Source organism: Anolis sagrei, chromosome 6 (assembly GCF_037176765.1).
Source record: "Anolis sagrei isolate rAnoSag1 chromosome 6, rAnoSag1.mat, whole genome shotgun sequence".
Taxonomy (NCBI): Eukaryota; Metazoa; Chordata; class Lepidosauria; order Squamata; family Dactyloidae; genus Anolis; species Anolis sagrei.
The window spans coordinates 36,914,449-36,932,114 of NC_090026.1; the positions used below are offsets into that span (position 1 = coordinate 36,914,449).

General features: G+C 41.0%; 1 protein-coding gene across 10 annotated transcripts in view; it reads left to right on the top strand.

The window, feature by feature from the left end:
- ATP6V0A1 (ATPase H+ transporting V0 subunit a1) overlaps window positions 1-17,666 on the top strand; it is a 59,361-nt gene that overhangs the window by 35,727 nt on the left and 5,968 nt on the right. For 7 of the 10 annotated variants that reach the window (XM_060780970.2, XM_060780976.2, XM_060780975.2 and 4 more), the window contains 4 exons: window positions 2,702-2,809; window positions 4,051-4,068; window positions 8,575-8,692; window positions 10,223-10,394. In XM_060780970.2, the coding sequence (XP_060636953.2) occupies window positions 2,702-2,809; window positions 4,051-4,068; window positions 8,575-8,692; window positions 10,223-10,394 (416 nt within the window). The remainder of the gene's footprint in view (window positions 1-2,701; window positions 2,810-4,050; window positions 4,069-8,574; window positions 8,693-10,222; window positions 10,395-17,666) is intronic. The other 3 variants (XM_060780974.2, XM_060780977.2, XM_060780980.2) reach the window with 1 other exon arrangement.

A 17,666-nucleotide genomic window follows, 5' to 3' on the forward strand; every position in this document is an offset into this window, starting at 1 on the left:
TCCAAACATCCATAAATGATGATGTTTCCTCAAGAGTCCCGTCCTTTCTGATATACATCTTTGGCTTTCATCAATTTCTTGCTGTCCCTCTACTTAATGCACACTTTGGAGCATCCATGTGATTGTGTACTGAGCAGTTCAGCATCCATTTTTATGCTGTTCCTTTGTGTACACATCCGCTATGCTGTTGTCTACTGATGCTGGGGGCAAATTCTTATTTCTGATCTATTGATTTCCTACTGCAATCCTGAAATTCATAGTAAAATCCTGCAAGTGTCATGTTACATATTGTGTTCTTGGAACAAACCACATGAGTACCAGTGTAAAACCAGCCATGATATTTACCTGATTACCTTTAGTAGGGTCCTCATTCTTTTTGCATTCGCTTGGAATTGGATGTACTGTACAGAATTCAGCATCTATAGGATCTTCTTTATTGGGGCAGGAGTTTCTTACCCTAAGTGTTGGAAAGCCAGAGTTAAACATATGAGATCTGCTTTGCTGATACAGAGGAAAAGCCAAAGACCATCAGAAAACATATATTTCTGATGATATTTGAACCCCCTTGGCAGAGAAGGCTGAAGATCTCTCCGCTTGTCCTTTTCTTCCTTTTTTGGAAACAGACGGCAAATCCTTCCACCAGAAGCCTTCCTCCGCTGTGATTGGCCAGCCTCTCAGCCAAGGGGAGGACTGTTTCTGAGACTCCATGTGGGGAGGGGAGAGCAGGCGTGCTTGCTGCATGGCTGCGTGATGCGCATGTGCAGGCAAGGGAGAGCATGCAAGATTGGAAGGAGGTTTGTGCCAGTGAGTCCCTTCAAAGCATGGAGGTTCTGTATGGCCCAATTCTATCGTTGGTGGGGTTAAAGGAGCTCTTTGATTGTAGGTGAACTAGAAATCCATCAACTACAACTCCCAAATGTCAAGGTCTATTTTCCCCAAACTCCACCAGTGTTCACATTTGGGCATAATAAGTATTAGTGCCAAGTTTGGCCCAGATCCATCATTGTTTGAGCCCGCAGTGCTCTATGGATGTAGGTGAACTTCAACTCCAAAACACAAGGTTAATGCCCACCAAACCCTTCCAGTATTTTCTGTTGGTCATGGGAGATCTGTGTACCAAGTTAGGTTCAATTCCATTGTTGGTGGAGTTCAGAATGCTCTTTGATTGTGGGTGAACTATAAATCCTAGCAACTACAACTCCCAAATGACAAACTCCCCTCCCCCCAACCCCACCAGTATTTTTATTTGGACATATCGTGTATTTGTGCCAAATTTGGTCCAGTGAATGAAAATACATCCTGCATATCAGATAATTACATTACGATTCATTACAGTAACAAAATTACAGTTATGAAGCAATGAAAATAATGTTATGGTTGGGGGCCACCACAACATGAAGAACTGTATTAAGGGGTCACGGCATTAAGAAAGTTGAGAAACACTGTTTTAGCCAGATTCTTCTTTGGACTTTTAATTCTGACTTCATCTTTTCGTCATATGCTTGTACCGTCTCTATAAATGGAGGCTGTATTCACCTTTCAGGGGCCTACATGTTACATTTAGTAAAATAAGAAGAACCTCACCCAGATATCCGGTGGGGTTAGTGGGAGGTAATGGATTTATCACAGTCGGATGTGTATTCTATATAGATCTCCCAGCATGTGATACTTAGTCTCTTTATTTTAAGCACTTTATATTGATAGGCAGGTCTGTGTAATTTAAATTATTTAATATTAAAACAAAAACATCAGAGATGCTGTTGGCTTCTTGATGCATGGAGCATTTCATTCATATGTTGAATGAAGGCTGCAAATATTAGATCTGAGAGCCCCAAACAGTTTGGACATACGGCCAAAAAGAAGTGGCCTGTTCATATTGGGCCTCTCCTATAAGGTCATGGTGGAGGCAGAGCGTCTGTATTAAGAAAGTTTCCTAGACCTTGCACTCATTTAAATTTGATAGCACATCAGCTACTGACTGCATCTTTCTTCAGGGAATATGAGAGTATCTTGCTTATATTGCAAATGTGTCACCATTTAAAATGTAAATGCTTTGTTTTCTGGCTTTTCTTTTCTCTCCCCCCCTTCTCCAACCCCTATCTCTTTTGTGGCATTCCCTCCCCCAATCCCAGTTTTTCTGAACTGATGTTGAGAGGCCCTATGTCTGCTAAACTATTGCTTTTGATGGGTATCATACCTCCAGTTTCAATGTGCTTAGCAGATTTTAGAGAATAGACATAGGGTTCTTTGAAAGCAGAAGCAGTTGGGGAAACAGACCATGCTATGCTGCAAGTGTTGAATATCTTCCATAAACATTCTTTACTTCTATATCTTTAAAAACATATATACACACATAATTGTGCAGAGATCAAGGTTAGCCTAAACATTATACTGCCTAATGTGGAAAATTGAATAGTGCATGCTCATTGCCAAAATGTGTAGCCTGAAGTGCTTCTTGATGATTCTTGCTCCACTGAATGGGGTTTACACAGGACAACAGTTGTGGGTCACATCTATTGGTTTATGCCACTGTTCTTATTGGTATTTATAATTCATGTTGTGGTATAGTATGTGTGTTTTTTTCCCTTGTCTCGTGGTATAGCCATCTCTTATAATTGGCCTGCATGCCAACTTTCCTTTATTAAAATACAGACCATTTGCATGTCTACTCTTATTCTCTCTCCTCTGTTGCCTGCTTTAGGGAACACTCAATTTTGGTGGAATCCGAGTGGGCAATGGGCCAACCGAAGAAGATGCTGAGATTATCCAGCATGACCAGCTTTCAACCCATTCAGATGAGGGGGAAGAGGTAAGTTCTCATTTTCTGCCTGGTACCATAATATTTTTTATAAGAGCAATGGAGTTGAAAACCTGGAATGTGTGGGATCCTCCTTAGAAATATTGCCAGATAGAACTAAGCCTATATCCTTTCGATCTCTCTTTCTGCTTGTACCTTGACTTAGAATTCCTCCTAAAAATCCAGCCAGCACAGACTGCTTTGAATATATATATTAGTTGTCCCAATTACCGTTTGTCTTAATGTTAGAAAATGAGTTTTGATACTTAAGTGTGATTTTCCTGCAGTGTCTTTTTCTTGGAATTGGTTGATCATTCCTTTGCATACTGATACTCCAGATTACTATGTATGGAATTCATTCCTCTGAAAATGCTCATGACACTGGGGAGGGTGTAGTATTTTGGGATATTGGACTGGATCCATTTTGAATGTGAAGAACTTCATAGCTGATTAGGGCTGGTTCAAATCTTTCCTACCTTCCCCCGAGGGAATTTTAAGACGGTTTAGTGTTAAACTTAGTAGGATTGCACCAGTATCCATTTCATTGCATAGAGAATTGAATAACTGATAGGGAACAGAATACATGGTACACCCTAAAATGAATATTCCTAGGGCTCTATGCAGGAGAGCCACATTTGTGAAAGACTCATGCACTTGTTTCAAGTAAACATATGAAACTGTCGTGTTCTGAGCCAGACCAATATTCCGTTGAGCACAGATTCTGACATTGTCTCCCTTGGGATACAGGGCAGATTTGTTCCCAACCCTGTTCCCTGAGATTCATTTTTCAGTTGGAGGTGCCTGAGATGGCCTTCTGCATGCAAAACTGTATGCTCTGACGCTGAGCTGTGGTGATTCATTCTGTGCAGAGTACGTGGTACCCTTCAAGTGTTGAAGTACATTACAGTTGGCAAAAAAGCATTGTAAAAACAAAATAAATACTATCACTGTTGCAGGTGATGGGGCTGAAGTAAAATGCTAATGGCCCGCCTAAGGCTACTGGTGAGATTGTTGTTGACATGAGCTGAAGGTACTTGGTTGCAGGACAGCAGAGAACACTGTTGTTACAATCTGAAAGTGAAATGGATGTAGTGACACCAGCAAAAGAGCACTATGGAGTTTTAGGCTGTCAAGCTAAACAAAGATACTGGGCTAGGGAGCTCAAGTACTCAATGGTATTGATCAAAGAATGTACTATTTGTGTGCTATAAAATGGTGTGTGACCAAACTGAGTGTTCCCTTGTGTTTTCAAGCCTGCCGTGGAGGAGGTGGTAAGCCTGTAGCCAGTTTCTGTGACTGTTCATCCAGACCATTTCTCCCATCAGTATAAATTGTTCTGTCGCATACTTGTATTTGTGATATGGACATTTTTGTTGCTCTCTGCATAATGGCACCTTGTTTTGTAAAGCCACCTTCTGCTTCTCATCAGTGGAGATCATTATACTCATCTCCTTATAAATTGCTTCATTTTCATTTTAGAACATGCACTCATGTTTAAACCATGCATATATTTAAGGAGGCACCGCTGCTTTATTTTTGAGGCTTGTGTTGCATGTTCTTGCTTTGATCTGCACAACCAGCTAATCTCAGGATTCGCACAATGAAAGTAGCAGAGGTGGTTGGGAGGAAAAAACACTTCAGTGTATTTGTATCATTAAGCCAGTGGTTCCCAACCTGTGCTCCATGGACCACCAGTGGTCCCTAAGAACTAAAATATGGTCTGCGGCCTCACTGTTACTGCAACATTGCAACGAGAGCATGCAAAACCCTCTTATAGTGCTGAGGCAACGGGGATGTCTGGAGGGGAGAGGCTGAATACCCACGAAAAGTCTGACAAGCTTTCTGACTGCTGCTTCTCCTCCTCTTCCCTCCCCCTGAGCGGAGCCATTCCATGTGGTGCCTGAAAGTGGGGGCGCCTTGGTGTCTTTATTTTTAGGCCTGTTCCTAGGGTTGTTTGGGGTGCTGATTCAGAAAATTGCATTGGATAGACCACATCAGCTCTAGATTATTAAATATGGTTTTCTGTGGGCAACTACTGGGTGGCATATATTCTGTATCAGAAACTAGAGCTGATGTGATCTATCTAATGCAGTTTTCTGAATCAGCACCCCAAGTAACCAAACTGAATCTAAAGTTGACCAAAAACTGATTTGTAACCCTTTTGGTATTAATATTGGAGAGTGGTCCCTGGTCAAAAAAAGGTTGGGAACCCCTGCTTAAGTTAACTGCCCCTAGCCTGCTTTTCTTAAGCCACTGCATCTCAAGGACGTTTCCTTACCTTAAAAATATGTTTTCATGGCTCTTCCTTGAAGAGACTGTCAGTGAGACCCCACAATCACATCACACACTGACAAACTTTTCAGATAATAGCAGCTTGATGAGAAGGATGGCTACCAACACATTGAGCCTGTTTAGTTTCTTTTTTAGACATGCACATATTTTTGTAGCTGTTAGCAATACTCTATTTTTTGAAATTATTGTTGTTGATGCTGTTGTTCGCTTTTCTATGTCTAAGTTTAAAAAACTGGTTCCAAAATACAAAGCGTTCATGAAGTAGATGTGTTTTCTATTTTTCAAATTGAACCACAGAATAATACTTCTCTTTCTGAGGAAGAGACAGTTCTACAGAAATCCAAACAGTTCAAAAAAAGAGAAGCAGGGAAGTACAGACAACCAATGATCTGCCTGCTAAATCAAGTTAACCTTGATTTTTCTTTTAAGCTTTTTCTATTTTATTCCCTGTCATATTCTGAGTATAAATGGATGGAGGCAAATGGTGCTTTATGGTTCTGTGGCAACTGGCCCTGTTTTGCATGCGGTATTGTACTCCCAGCTCCTTCATTCTACCGTGTGCCTCTCCTTCTATGAAGCAGAGCATGCTGAACTTTGTCACATGTTAATGTTTCATATTAGTGTTTTTTGCATTGCTTCTGAGCTCTTTTCTAGCTGCTTAGATATAGCAGTCTTTACCTGATCTTACGAAATAGTTATTTTTGTACTGCTTTTGATATAGATACTAGTAACTAGAGGTTCAGGTGTACAAGGCTTGGTAAGTCATGAGTGTCCAGCTTGCTTAATACAGATAGGGTGGAAACATTATTTCAACTCAGATAAGAGACAAGTTTTCTTGCAAACTGGGGAATGCCATTAATCCAAAATATTAATTTCTTAATATCGTTAATAGCTTCTGTGAAAAGGTATAAATTGTCCAGAAAAGGGTAGGAGATTAAAAATGTAAGAAGAGGAGATGAATACCAATCGAAACGTTTTTAACCACCTATTTTGACTTGAGAGGCCTGAGAACAAGGAATTCTTCCTCTGTGTTTCTCTTTGTAAATATGAACAGGATATCTTTGATGTATTATTCCTCTTGCAACTTGCTTTTGTCCATTTAATGATCTGCTATTCTATATAGCATAGAGTGGGGGTGGGGGGCATCAGTTCCCTGGCAACAGATGATAGCAGAATTTAAAAATAGACATTTTGTCTTGATGGCTGTGCCAAGTGGAAAGCAAAAAAAAAAAAAAAAAGATCTATCCATAGTGGTCACTTGATAATGGCTATGAAGACACTAATGCAATACGTTGCTTCACCCCAGTGCAAGAAAATGAAAGTAGTTATGCTCCTTTTAATAAAGTTTTAGCATTTCAGTGAATTGTAATTGTATATAAGCTTGTTTTCCAATGAAAAGAGTTGCAGTCCTAACACTTTTCGCTTTGATAAGTAGGAAATTGAACTGGCTTTCCATTCCATTTATCAAGTGTTTAGAGTGTTGTGCATCAAGAATTGTGCCAAAGGGCAGAGCAGAAACACTGTGGATCCTTACCAATGGCTCTTCAGACTATGCACAACTCTAGTAATGTAATTTTTATTTCTTTGATATGGCATGGGCCCACAGGTTCTATGCATGAGGAAAGTGTACCTCGAATAACCCCATTTAATTTATACAATAAACATAGAAGTGCATGCTCTCTCTTGAGGGCTCTCCAAGGTTTCAAATGAATACGAATCAAAGTAGAGGACAGAACCATGAAATAAAATCCTGGAAAAAATGCTTGCAATCTTAATGTGGGTTTATTTATATCTATCCAGAGCTGCAGTGACTTCTGTACCCTCACCACCACTACAGTGAATAATAGAAGTGTTTCACCACCTGCAAGCTAAATTCTGTTGTTTACTGGCATCAGCAGAAAGCTGTGTGCATGTGTGACTCCAATTCTGTGAGAGTGCAGGGAGTGACTTCAGGCACAGAATTCAGCTCCCTGGGATTTTCAGCTTTCACTTAGTAAACAAAGCACATTTCTGTCCTTTTTTGTTGTGACTGTACACTTGAAAACCTGTGGGCAAATGTCTACTTAAATCTCAAAAGCCCAAAGAGATAGCTAAATAAAATGTCCTGTTGTTTTAGGTTCAGCATCAGTGCCTTCTTCTTTCTCTTCCACATGACTAGCAAAACAGAACCATTTGAATAGTATAGTATGATGACAACGACGTTGGTATTTGGAAATTGTATTATGCAAAAGCCAATGTGGACTTGTCTGATGGAGATTTTTTTGTTGCAGAGGATATCCATAAAAGTAATTTTCTAGCTTTTTTGGCATATTCTGTGTCAAACTCCAAAGCAAGAACACTTATTTATGTATTGGTTAGTGCCCTGTTGTTTCTTAAAGTGGCCTATTATGACTTTCCTTAGCACTAGTATCTTAAAACAACCCCGCGTAAGGTAGCTTAGGCGCAACAAGAATGACTGACCCAAGGTCATCCAAAGCCTGCCATGGCTGTATGTGCAAAAGAATCTGGATTTCCAGGTCCTCCATTAACATTAACCATCATACCACAGTGGCTCCAGTTTAGTTTGACCTTCTTGGCATGAATTACCTGTTTGTTTGGATAATGCAAGACAACGAGAAGGCTTCATTTCATCTTTCCAGTTGTTAATTTGGGAGCACATTTTCACATAGTTGGGCCATGGTTTCAGACTTGGCAACTTGATCTGGTTGCGTGCAGTTTGATTGCAAAATTATTTGAAATGTCACATTGGATCTTTAGCTGGTGCTTTTACAATCCTTAAACTCCCTCCGGTCACATTTTTTTCCTGGTCACATAATCTTTACCTCTTCCCCCAGTATGTTGTTTGTCATAATGGCTTAAGCACCTTGATATTTCCTGATATTTGGGGCTGTGGGGTGTGGATGTGTGTATGGTGGGAGTTGAAGTTGTACAACAAACTTTAAACAAATCTCAGTGGCCAGGCAAGATCAGGGCTGTGCCATTCAATTTCCTGTTGGATTTGTGAGCAATTCTTGATTGCATTTAAACAGTTTAAAGCGATTTCTTTTTAAGGCCAGTTCTGCAAAGCAATCCACTCCCTTTGCAGTTTAATAATTCTAAGCTCCAGCAAAACAAGGTTGTTTTGAGCATTGTCAGATACAGCTTGCAGCACAAATATACGAGGAAAACGTGACTTCTACTATTTTTACTGTTGCTGTTTCCAGTTGTCAGTTTTACAGTAGACGCAAACAGTTATATGAAATACAAATTGTGCTTAAATTTCAAATAAGTCAACAAACCTATTTAAAATGAGGTTGTGCAAATGATCCTCCTAAATCCTGGTGGCCAGAGAGAGAAATATCCAGACCAATGCCTTACATTGGAGATTTTGAGTGTCCTTTAGATAGAATTAGCTACTGCTTTTGGTGCTGCTATTCTTCTTTTCTTCTTTCTTAGCCCCCAGTCATTGTTTTTTCACTGAGAACATACTTCATTTCTTCCTACAGTTTGACTTTGGGGATACAGTTGTCCACCAGGCTATCCATACCATTGAATACTGCTTGGGATGCATCTCCAACACAGCCTCATACCTGCGCCTCTGGGCACTCAGTCTGGCTCATGCACGTGAGTAGCTTCTACATGACTAGCCATTTAGGCCAGGGTTAGGAAGAAGAAAGTCCAATCCACTGGCATAGGGGAGGTTGTTGCAAGCACCATTTTCTTCAGTAGAAATAAACTATCTCTGTATATTTTCCCACCATACACAGGGGAATATAATCTTTTAGAGCTTAGTCTTTTCCTCGTTACGATTACTTCTCATATTCATATTTCCTAAGAAATGGAGCATTGGCTGTTATTTATGTCTGTTGAAAAATATGAGGGTTATCTGGAAAATAAGGTTACAAGGCATGTAGCTCTTGTGGGGCATTTTCTTGGGGGAAGTTGGTATCACTACCATGTAGTAGGAAACCAGCGGAAGCGAACGGGCAGTGCCAGTCATCAGTAGCTCATCGACTAGTGTTGTGGTGAAGGGTAGAGATGAGCGCCCTCATCCTGTTTCCTAGCAAGTGTGAAGTTCGCACTGTAATATGCTACCTAAATGCTAAAGGCATGAACACCGCTGTGTTTCCATTTATGGAGAGGACGTAATGTCAAGACAGCATGTGACAAAATGGGTACAGAATATATTGTGAGAACATGAAGAAACTTTGCGGAGCCATCCCAAACAAACGTTGATGGTGGGAGTCTGTCTCTTTCATGACAATGCGTGACCACACACCGCTCAAGCAACACAAGAGTTGTTGACCTCTTTTGGTTGGTATGTTTTCAGCCACCCCTCTCACAGCCCCAATCTCATATCCAGTGACTATCATCTGTTCACTAAATTGAAAGAAGACCTTGATGGAAAACACTTTTCCAATGACAATGAGGTGAAAATTGATGACTGAAAAAAGGCAGTGGGAGACTTCTATGACACAGGCATCAAAAACTTTTCCCACAGATGACAAAATGTATTGAACTGAATGTTTTTTGGGGGTTTTTTGGTCGTGTCAGAAGTGACTTGAGAAACTGCAAGTCGCTTCTGGTGTGAGAGAATTGGCCGTCTGCAGGGACGTTGCCCAGGGGACGCCCAGATAATTTGATGTTTTATCATCCTTGTGGGAGGCTTCTCTCATGTCCCCGCATGAGAAGCTGGAGCTGATAGAGGGAACTCATCCGCCTCTCCCCGGATTTGAACTTGCAACCTGTCGGTCTTCAGTCCTGCCGGCACAGGGGTTTAACCCACTGCGCCACCGGGAATGGTGATTATGTGGAAAAATAATGTAACGCCTATGCTACAATCCATGTAAGTTTTATTAAAATATATTCATTCTTTATATTAAAAAAAAACCTTGTAACCTTACTTTCTGGATAACCCTTGTATTTACAACATGAAGAACTTAGGCCCTTAGCCTGGGTGGCTTTTTTCTTCAATATGAAGCAATCCTGGAATGTAATTAATTTTGAGAGTTTGTGTGTTCACTCTTCTTAGTAACAAACCCATTTGTAATGCAGTAGGCAAAGAAGAGCAGCCAAAGTATATGTACATTTCCCTCTTTTTTTCTCCAGATCCTTCCTGTCTCACAGTCTTTCTCATTACTTTTCTTTTCATAGAGCTCTCAGAGGTCCTCTGGACCATGGTGATCCATGTGGGGCTCAGTGTGAACAGCTTGGCAGGTGGATTTGGGTTGTTCTTTGTGTTTGCCGCTTTTGCCACCCTGACTGTGGCCATCTTACTCGTCATGGAGGGCCTCTCTGCTTTCCTGCATGCCCTCCGCTTGCACTGGTGAGTGTTGCCTGATAAAGTTAGCTCCAAACAAGTGGGGTGTGGTGAAGCAGAGTTCAGTGATCGAGAGCAAGTTTTACAACTTGCTCTTGTAATCTCTAACTCAAGTATCTCAAATATTATCAAAGTTGGAAATAACCATTTGCAGAATGGAGATGAAAATCTGATATTCAGATGGAACATTTAGATAAAAACTATATTTGTTGTGGTGAGCCTTCCAGTCAGTTCTGAGTTATGACAATCCTAAGCCAAACCTATTACAGGGTTTTTGGGCAGATTTTGTTTGGGGTGGGGTTGTGTGTGAGGAGAATAACTATTGCCTTCATTTGTAGCTGAGGAGGAGAATGCCTTTTCCAGGATCATCCAGTAGATTTCCATGGCCAAGCAGGGTTTCGAACCCTGCTCTCTTGGTGTCCTAGTCCAAAACTGAAACCACTACACCATACTAGATCTCCACTTATATGCCTATAGATATTTGGACTAGATGACTCAAACTGTAGCTTGAATCAAGGCTTCTCCATGTATGTATTCAAGCCCTATTTTTCCAGCTGTTATGCCTTCTGCTGTAGTTTTATGCTCTTTCTTTACTTTCTGCCAGTTTAGCTGATGATACTCCTAGGTGTGTTGGATTGTAGTTCTTTGCATCCTGGACAACATGGCCATTTAACTTTGTCTCCTCATGTATTTTACCATTTGAAGTCCAATCGTGCTAGCTCTCAAAGTTCATAAATATCCAATTCATGCTTAATGGATTAAAGCCAGATTTAAAGAGTATTACTCTCATTCTCAGTGAAGCTTAGGGAGCAATCCACTACACTGAAATTGATTGTTCTTAAGTCACGAGTCTGAACCATATGATAAGTGCTATATTGGCTTTATTCCCTGGAGCTGAAGAATGAGTGGCAACTCAGGGCTGGGTGAAGATGTTGAAACTGACAAGGGACATTTCCAGAGGCATACTGAAATAAATTGCCAGTCTTCCTTTGCCCTCTATCTCCAAGGTGTAGGGTATTTATCTTTAAGGTAAAGGTAAAGGTTTCCCTTGACATTAAGTCTACTCGTGTCCGACTCTAGGAGTAGTGCTCATCTTAATGTCTAAGTCAAAGAGCCGGTGTTGTCTGTAGACGTCTCGTAGGTCATTTGGCTGGCAGGACTACATGGAGTGCCATTACCTTTCCACAGAAGCGGTACCTATTGATCTATTCACATTTGCATGTTTTCGAACTGCTAGGTTGGCAGAAGCTGGGCCTAACAGCAGGAGTCCACTCCGCTTCCCAGATTCGAACTGCCAGCCTTTCGGTCAGCAAGTTCAGCAGCTCAGTGGTTTAACCTGCTGCGTCAACAGGGAGATTTTAAAAAACTCTATAAAAAAGCGAGGGGGGGGGGATGTTGTACAGTAAACCCCACACAGCTAATCTTCAAAGGGTAATCTCTGTGACCATTTACCCAGATGTTTACGAAGAAAATGCCTATATGTCTTGACATGTATGTTCATAGGCTTTTCTTTAGCAGATATGGAGGAGCAGGTTATTTAATTTATCGTGTCAGGAGTGAACCAAGGGTACAGTTGTGTTGCATTTGAGAAAACACAACGTTTAAAAACTTAGCATTCTATCAAATGTCCTTTGACCAGTAGCTGGCCACTTGGAGTGTCTCTGGTGTTGCTATAAGTAGGAGTAGGTCAAGGGGCATAGTCTCCTCCACTTCCATGCATTAGCCTTCACAGATGGGGTTAACACTTGGAAAAGGTCTGTCCTCAACTATGAATTGGGTTTTATTGAACCATCTTACAAAAGGATATCAGAATACAGATGGAAAGGAATGTGCATGTGTGATAGAGTGTGCATAGCTTGATAATGAATCTGCATATATCATCATTTTGATAGACATGCCTTGTTCTTCAAAATCTAGCTGGAACATTCCCTATTCCAGTGTTGACTTTTGAACTGCTTTTGAGCTGATCTGTTGCTAGTTTGCGAATAGTCTTGTTATTGCTTTGCTTGACTTTTGAGTAATTGGCTGAGCTTTGTTCCTTGTCAGGAAAGCCCAGCTATAGCAGAACAATAGTGGCTGGGTCCTGAGCAATCATTACATCAGTCATTATCTTGATCTTGCACTTGGGTCCAGGGATTGGATTGCTTTCCTTGCCCAACCCTTTTTTCTCTCTGCCAAGTTCAAAACAAAAAAGCTTCCAGCAGGGCCAACTGTGTCTGGAGATAGGAGCAGTTGAATCATTTGGTTGCAAGGTTAGGAGGTCACTGTGAATTTCTGGGGGTTGACTGTTGAATTCTGCTCGAGGGGAAAGTCAGAGAGAGAATTTGGAGGCTTTTCAGAAGCTGTCTGTATTGATAAATAGAGAAAGAGAGATGGGGAGAGGCTTCCCTGTTGTATTAGTTGATCATATTCAGAGCCGCTGATGAGCCATTTCCATGTAATATTCTGCAAAACTTTTGTAACGCGAGCAAAATGTCGTACAGAGATCATTTGAGAACTTGAAGAAGTACCACTCCACTTCAAAATAATTTTCTCCCCCTTTTCTCTCAATAGAATTACCTTCTCAAATTTGCAAAATTTTAGTTTGAGGTAAACATGTTTTTGAAGTTTCAAAGCTGCTTTAAATTACATAATTTATCCATTTGAAACTCTATCTTCAGTACTTGGATACAAAAATTGCTGTCTTCTATAGTGCTTCTCTTCAGTAGGTTAGGAATCTTGAAAGGAGCCACAATTTCATTGAACTGCATGATAAAAAATTCCCTTGTTGCCTACTCCTTCACATGATTGAGTAAAGAAACCAAGCAAAGTAGAACTTCAGTCATCTCAGGTAATGGCATCCCATAAAGTTGTACCAAGAGAAGAAAGGACAGGCTGTGTATACCAGCACACAGAATTCCTGGTTTATTATTATATCCAAATTTTGCCCAAGAGTGATATTATCTGTAGCTCAATACTCTGACCCAGAGTATTGGTCATGCTGACTGAGTCTTGCAGTCAAAATAGTTTTTATTTATTTTCATAATTATCATCAGCCTACAGTTCTTTAAACTGGAGACCCTAGTTATTGAACCTGGAATCTTCTGCATGTTATGGGTTCACTTTAGCTGTAGAGCAGCGTTTCTCAACCTGAGGGCCAGGATACCCGGGGTGGGGGGTGGGGGTGGGGTGGGGGGTGTCACGAGTGGGTGTCAGAGGGGTCACCAAGATCATCAGAAAACACAGTATTTTCTGTTGGTCATGGGGGTTCTGTGTGGGAAGTTTGGACCAATTCTATCGTTAGTGGGATACAGAATGCTTTTTGATTGTGGGTGAATTTTAAATCCCATCAGCTACAACTCCTAAATGTCAATGTCTATTTTCCCCAATCTCCACTAGTATTCACATTTGAGCATATTGAGTATTTGTGCCAAGTTTGATCCAAATCCATCGTTGTATGAATCTACAGTGCTCTCTGGATGTAGGTGAACTACAACTTCAAAACTCAAAGTCAATGCCCACCAAACTCTTCCAGTATTTTCTGTTGGTCATGGGAGTTCTGTGTGCCAAGATTGGTTCAGTTCTATCATCGGTGGTGTTTAATTGTTGGATAACTATAAATCCCAGCAACTACAATTCCCAAATGACAAAATCAATCCCCTCCCAATCTCACCAGTATTCAAATTTGTGTGTATCAGGAATTTCTGCCAAATTTGGTCCAGTGAATGAAAAAACATCCTGTATATCAGATATTTACACTGCAATTCATAACAGCAGCAAAATGACAGTTATGAAATAGCAACGGAAATAATTTTATGATTGGGGGTCACCACAACATGAGGAACTGTATTAAGGGGTTGCAGCATTAGGAAGGTTGGGAAACACTGCTGTAGAGGTTTGTCTTTGAATCCGAAAGTTGTTGGTGATGTCCCAACAGTTGCTGCAAGGAGGAATGCTGTGAATTCTCTGAACCTATAAAAATTCTTTCCATTTCTTCCCTATGAACCACTACTGTTTAGGATGAGTTTATTCCATTATTTTTCAGGTAACTATGCATTCCAGGCAGATGGTTACCCTGAGAATAAAACAAAGTTTTAAATGAAACTGGGGCTTCCTTATCTTTCTGTGTCATTGAGTAGAGTGGCATTGAACCGCCAACTGATAGAGGATTGGGAGTTCATTTTACCACTCCGGAGTGCAGGAGAGCTGAAAGGGGAGGCCAAGTTGGTGAAATCATGCTCTGAAGAACAGGAATGAGAGAGTGTTCAGAAACCTCTTGGGTAATACATTTATATCACTGAAAATCAGTGATAGGGCAGTCCTGCTATCTCTGGCTTGTCTTTCTGTGTTTAAATTGGCATCCTGTAAAGGAGTGGTGTTCCAAAAATGAAAGCTGGAACAGAAAAAAAAGCCTTTTGCCAGGAACAAAAGAAAGCTATCCAATTGGCTAGCCTACAGAACTCCTAGAGGTAAGACATCTTCCAACTGGCAAAGGGAAAGATCTTTGGAACCTTTAAGCTCAATGTGAAGAACCACCATTACTCCAGATGGCTGAGTAAAGCGGGAGGTGGAGGAGCTGCAGCAAGAGCAGCTAATTTGGTGCCCTCATTCAATGATGAGAAGAAATGTACCGCTCCTCTGCGTGTTTGGAGTAGGTTAATTTAATATAGAACATAGTAGTTCTCTAAAATCTAAGATTCAGAAGAGAAGATTGTGTGTCTCTGCTCCTCCTTTGAGAGGTGATTTCTGTGCAGTGCCGTTGTGGCAGAAAAGGATTCTTGTATAACCTGAAACTGGAGTTTATAGCCTCTCAACATTAATTCACCTGCTTTATTCACTATGTAAAACCTCCCCCTTGGAATATACACCCTTCCTTTCTCTTAATACAGGGATGGATAATGTGCACTGCAACTATGATAAGCCCTAATCAGCATAGCCAACATTACAGGATTCTAGATTACAGTTACAAGGACATCTGTGGCTGTTCTAACAATAAATGCTATTGGTCAGTTCCACCTAAATTGAAAGGTGATGTTGACAAGCTGGAATGTGTCCAGAGGAGAGCGACTAAAATGATCAAGGGACTGGAGAACAAGCCCTGTGAGGAGCGGCTGAAAGAGCTGAGCATGTCTAGCCTGCAGAAGAGAAGCCTGAGAGGAGACATGATAGCCATGTATAAGTATGTGAGAGGAAGTCATAGGGAGGAGGGAGCAAGCTTGTTTTCTGCTGCCCTGGAGACTAGGACGCAGAAGAATGGCTTCAAACTACAGGAAAGGAGATTCCACCTGAACATTAGGAAGAACTTGTGAGAGCTGTTCAGCAGTGGAACTCTCTACCTCAGAGTGTAGTGGAGGCTCCTTCTTTGGAGGCTTTTAAACAGAGGCCAGATGGCCATTTGTCCCAACTCAATGATTCTATGATTCTTCTCAGGTTACTGTGCAAAGTGTTTGAATTTGTGAGGATGCAGTGTGTTGCGTATTTCAGTCAAGTCCAGTGCAGAAGACACAATAACACTGCACTCAGGCAAGAGGAAAAAGAACAGAAAAACTTTACTCTTATCAGCAAAGTTAAAACATAAACTTGCAATGTTACAAACAGTGCAAGAAACTTACATAGTCTTTGTAAGCAATACAGAATCAGGCTTCTTCATCTTCATCCAAATGAGAGAGCAGTAGAAATGGTTGAGCAAAATGCCTGAGCAAAGTCTCCATAAAGCAAAAGCTGAACTGTATTCAAAAAGCCATACAGTTATACCCCCACCGGGTGTGACCGAAACTTACTAGTTGACCTACGTTAGCAGCTGCACATAATAATTAACAGCATAAGGTTTTCTTTAACACACACATACATACTTGATCCTGTTATGACTTACTGTAACACAGTGTTAGCTTTGGTATTTGTGATGCTCCTTGCTTTTCCTGTCCCGAAATATTGAAAGATGAGATGCATAGACTCACCTGTCTACATTTTTCCCTCCACTGTTCAGGGCTGTATACTAGAGTCTGTCCTGACAGTTCTTCATGCCGTTCCTTGGGACATGAAGAAGGTCATGTTTCCAGATTGTGTATTCCCTGGCCCGTGAGCCCTCTAGCAATTCATAAATGTTCCCGAGGCTGGATTGTAGCTTGGTGATTGGAGGACAGTGAAACTGAGATGGTACAGCCTCTTGGCTTGGAACCAAATATTTCCTGCCTGTCTTTTGATCATGCAAAGCCGCTTTCTGCAGGCATTGGTCTTAAAGCTTGTTATCTTCTAGGTTCAATTGTGGTTTTAAATGTTTGAAATATGCTCATGTTCCCTCCGCCACCACTCTTCCCACCCCATTACTCTTCCAATTTATGGGATTTGTGAAGATCTTCAGAGCAAACAATGGTCTTCAATCTATATATGCTCTTGGCACATTGGGTATGATAGGTATGCTGTGTCTGGCAGTACAATTGGCATTCTGAGTGGGCGGAGGTTGCTCCTTACTGTTATGTGGGCGTGATGGAGTAGGTGAAGAAATGGGGAGAGGAGATGGAGGAGCTCCTTCAATCTTCCCCTTTATTTCTTCTGTAGTGTTTTTCCCATCTTAAAAGCTATGAGAAGTTGTGTGCATAACTTTTTGCCTTGCAAGATAATTTTTGGGTTTTCAAGATATGTGGATTTTCCCCCTTTGATCACCCTTGAGCTACAGTAGTACATGATGTTTTGCTGCTTAATTTGTAAAATTATAATTTGACATTTAATAAGCTTTTCCTTAATCCCTCCTTATTATCCAACATTTTTGCTTATCCACCGTTCTGCCGGCCCGTTTATGTTAGATAAGCTGCTTTTTGCAGTCCCCCCACAGATGCTTATAGTGTTTAAGATTGCAGACTTTTGTCCTACCTGCTGCTTCCCATATCTGAGTAGAACACCTTTTTAGATTTAATGTTGAAGATTATTTTTGGCTTGGAGGAAGAAAATGCTTTACCTGACTTCTGCTGTAGCGTGATTCACCTAAGTATATGAAATATGTACATTTAGCCTACAAGTGGAGACTTATGTTATTGAGTCATCTTCAGTGCCGGAAATTTCCCTGCACATAAAAACTTAGCATGTCAGAAATGACAGATCACACATTGCCTTTATCCTGATGTAGTTGTCTTCCAAGTATAGAAAAAAGATTTGTAACAGTTTTTTTCATGTCTGGAGCGACTTGAGAAACTGCAGTCACTTCTGTTGTGAAAGAATTGGCCGTCTGCAAGGACGTTGCCCAGGGGACGCCTGGATGTTTTGATGTTTACCATCCTTATGGGAGCTTCTCTCATGTCCCCA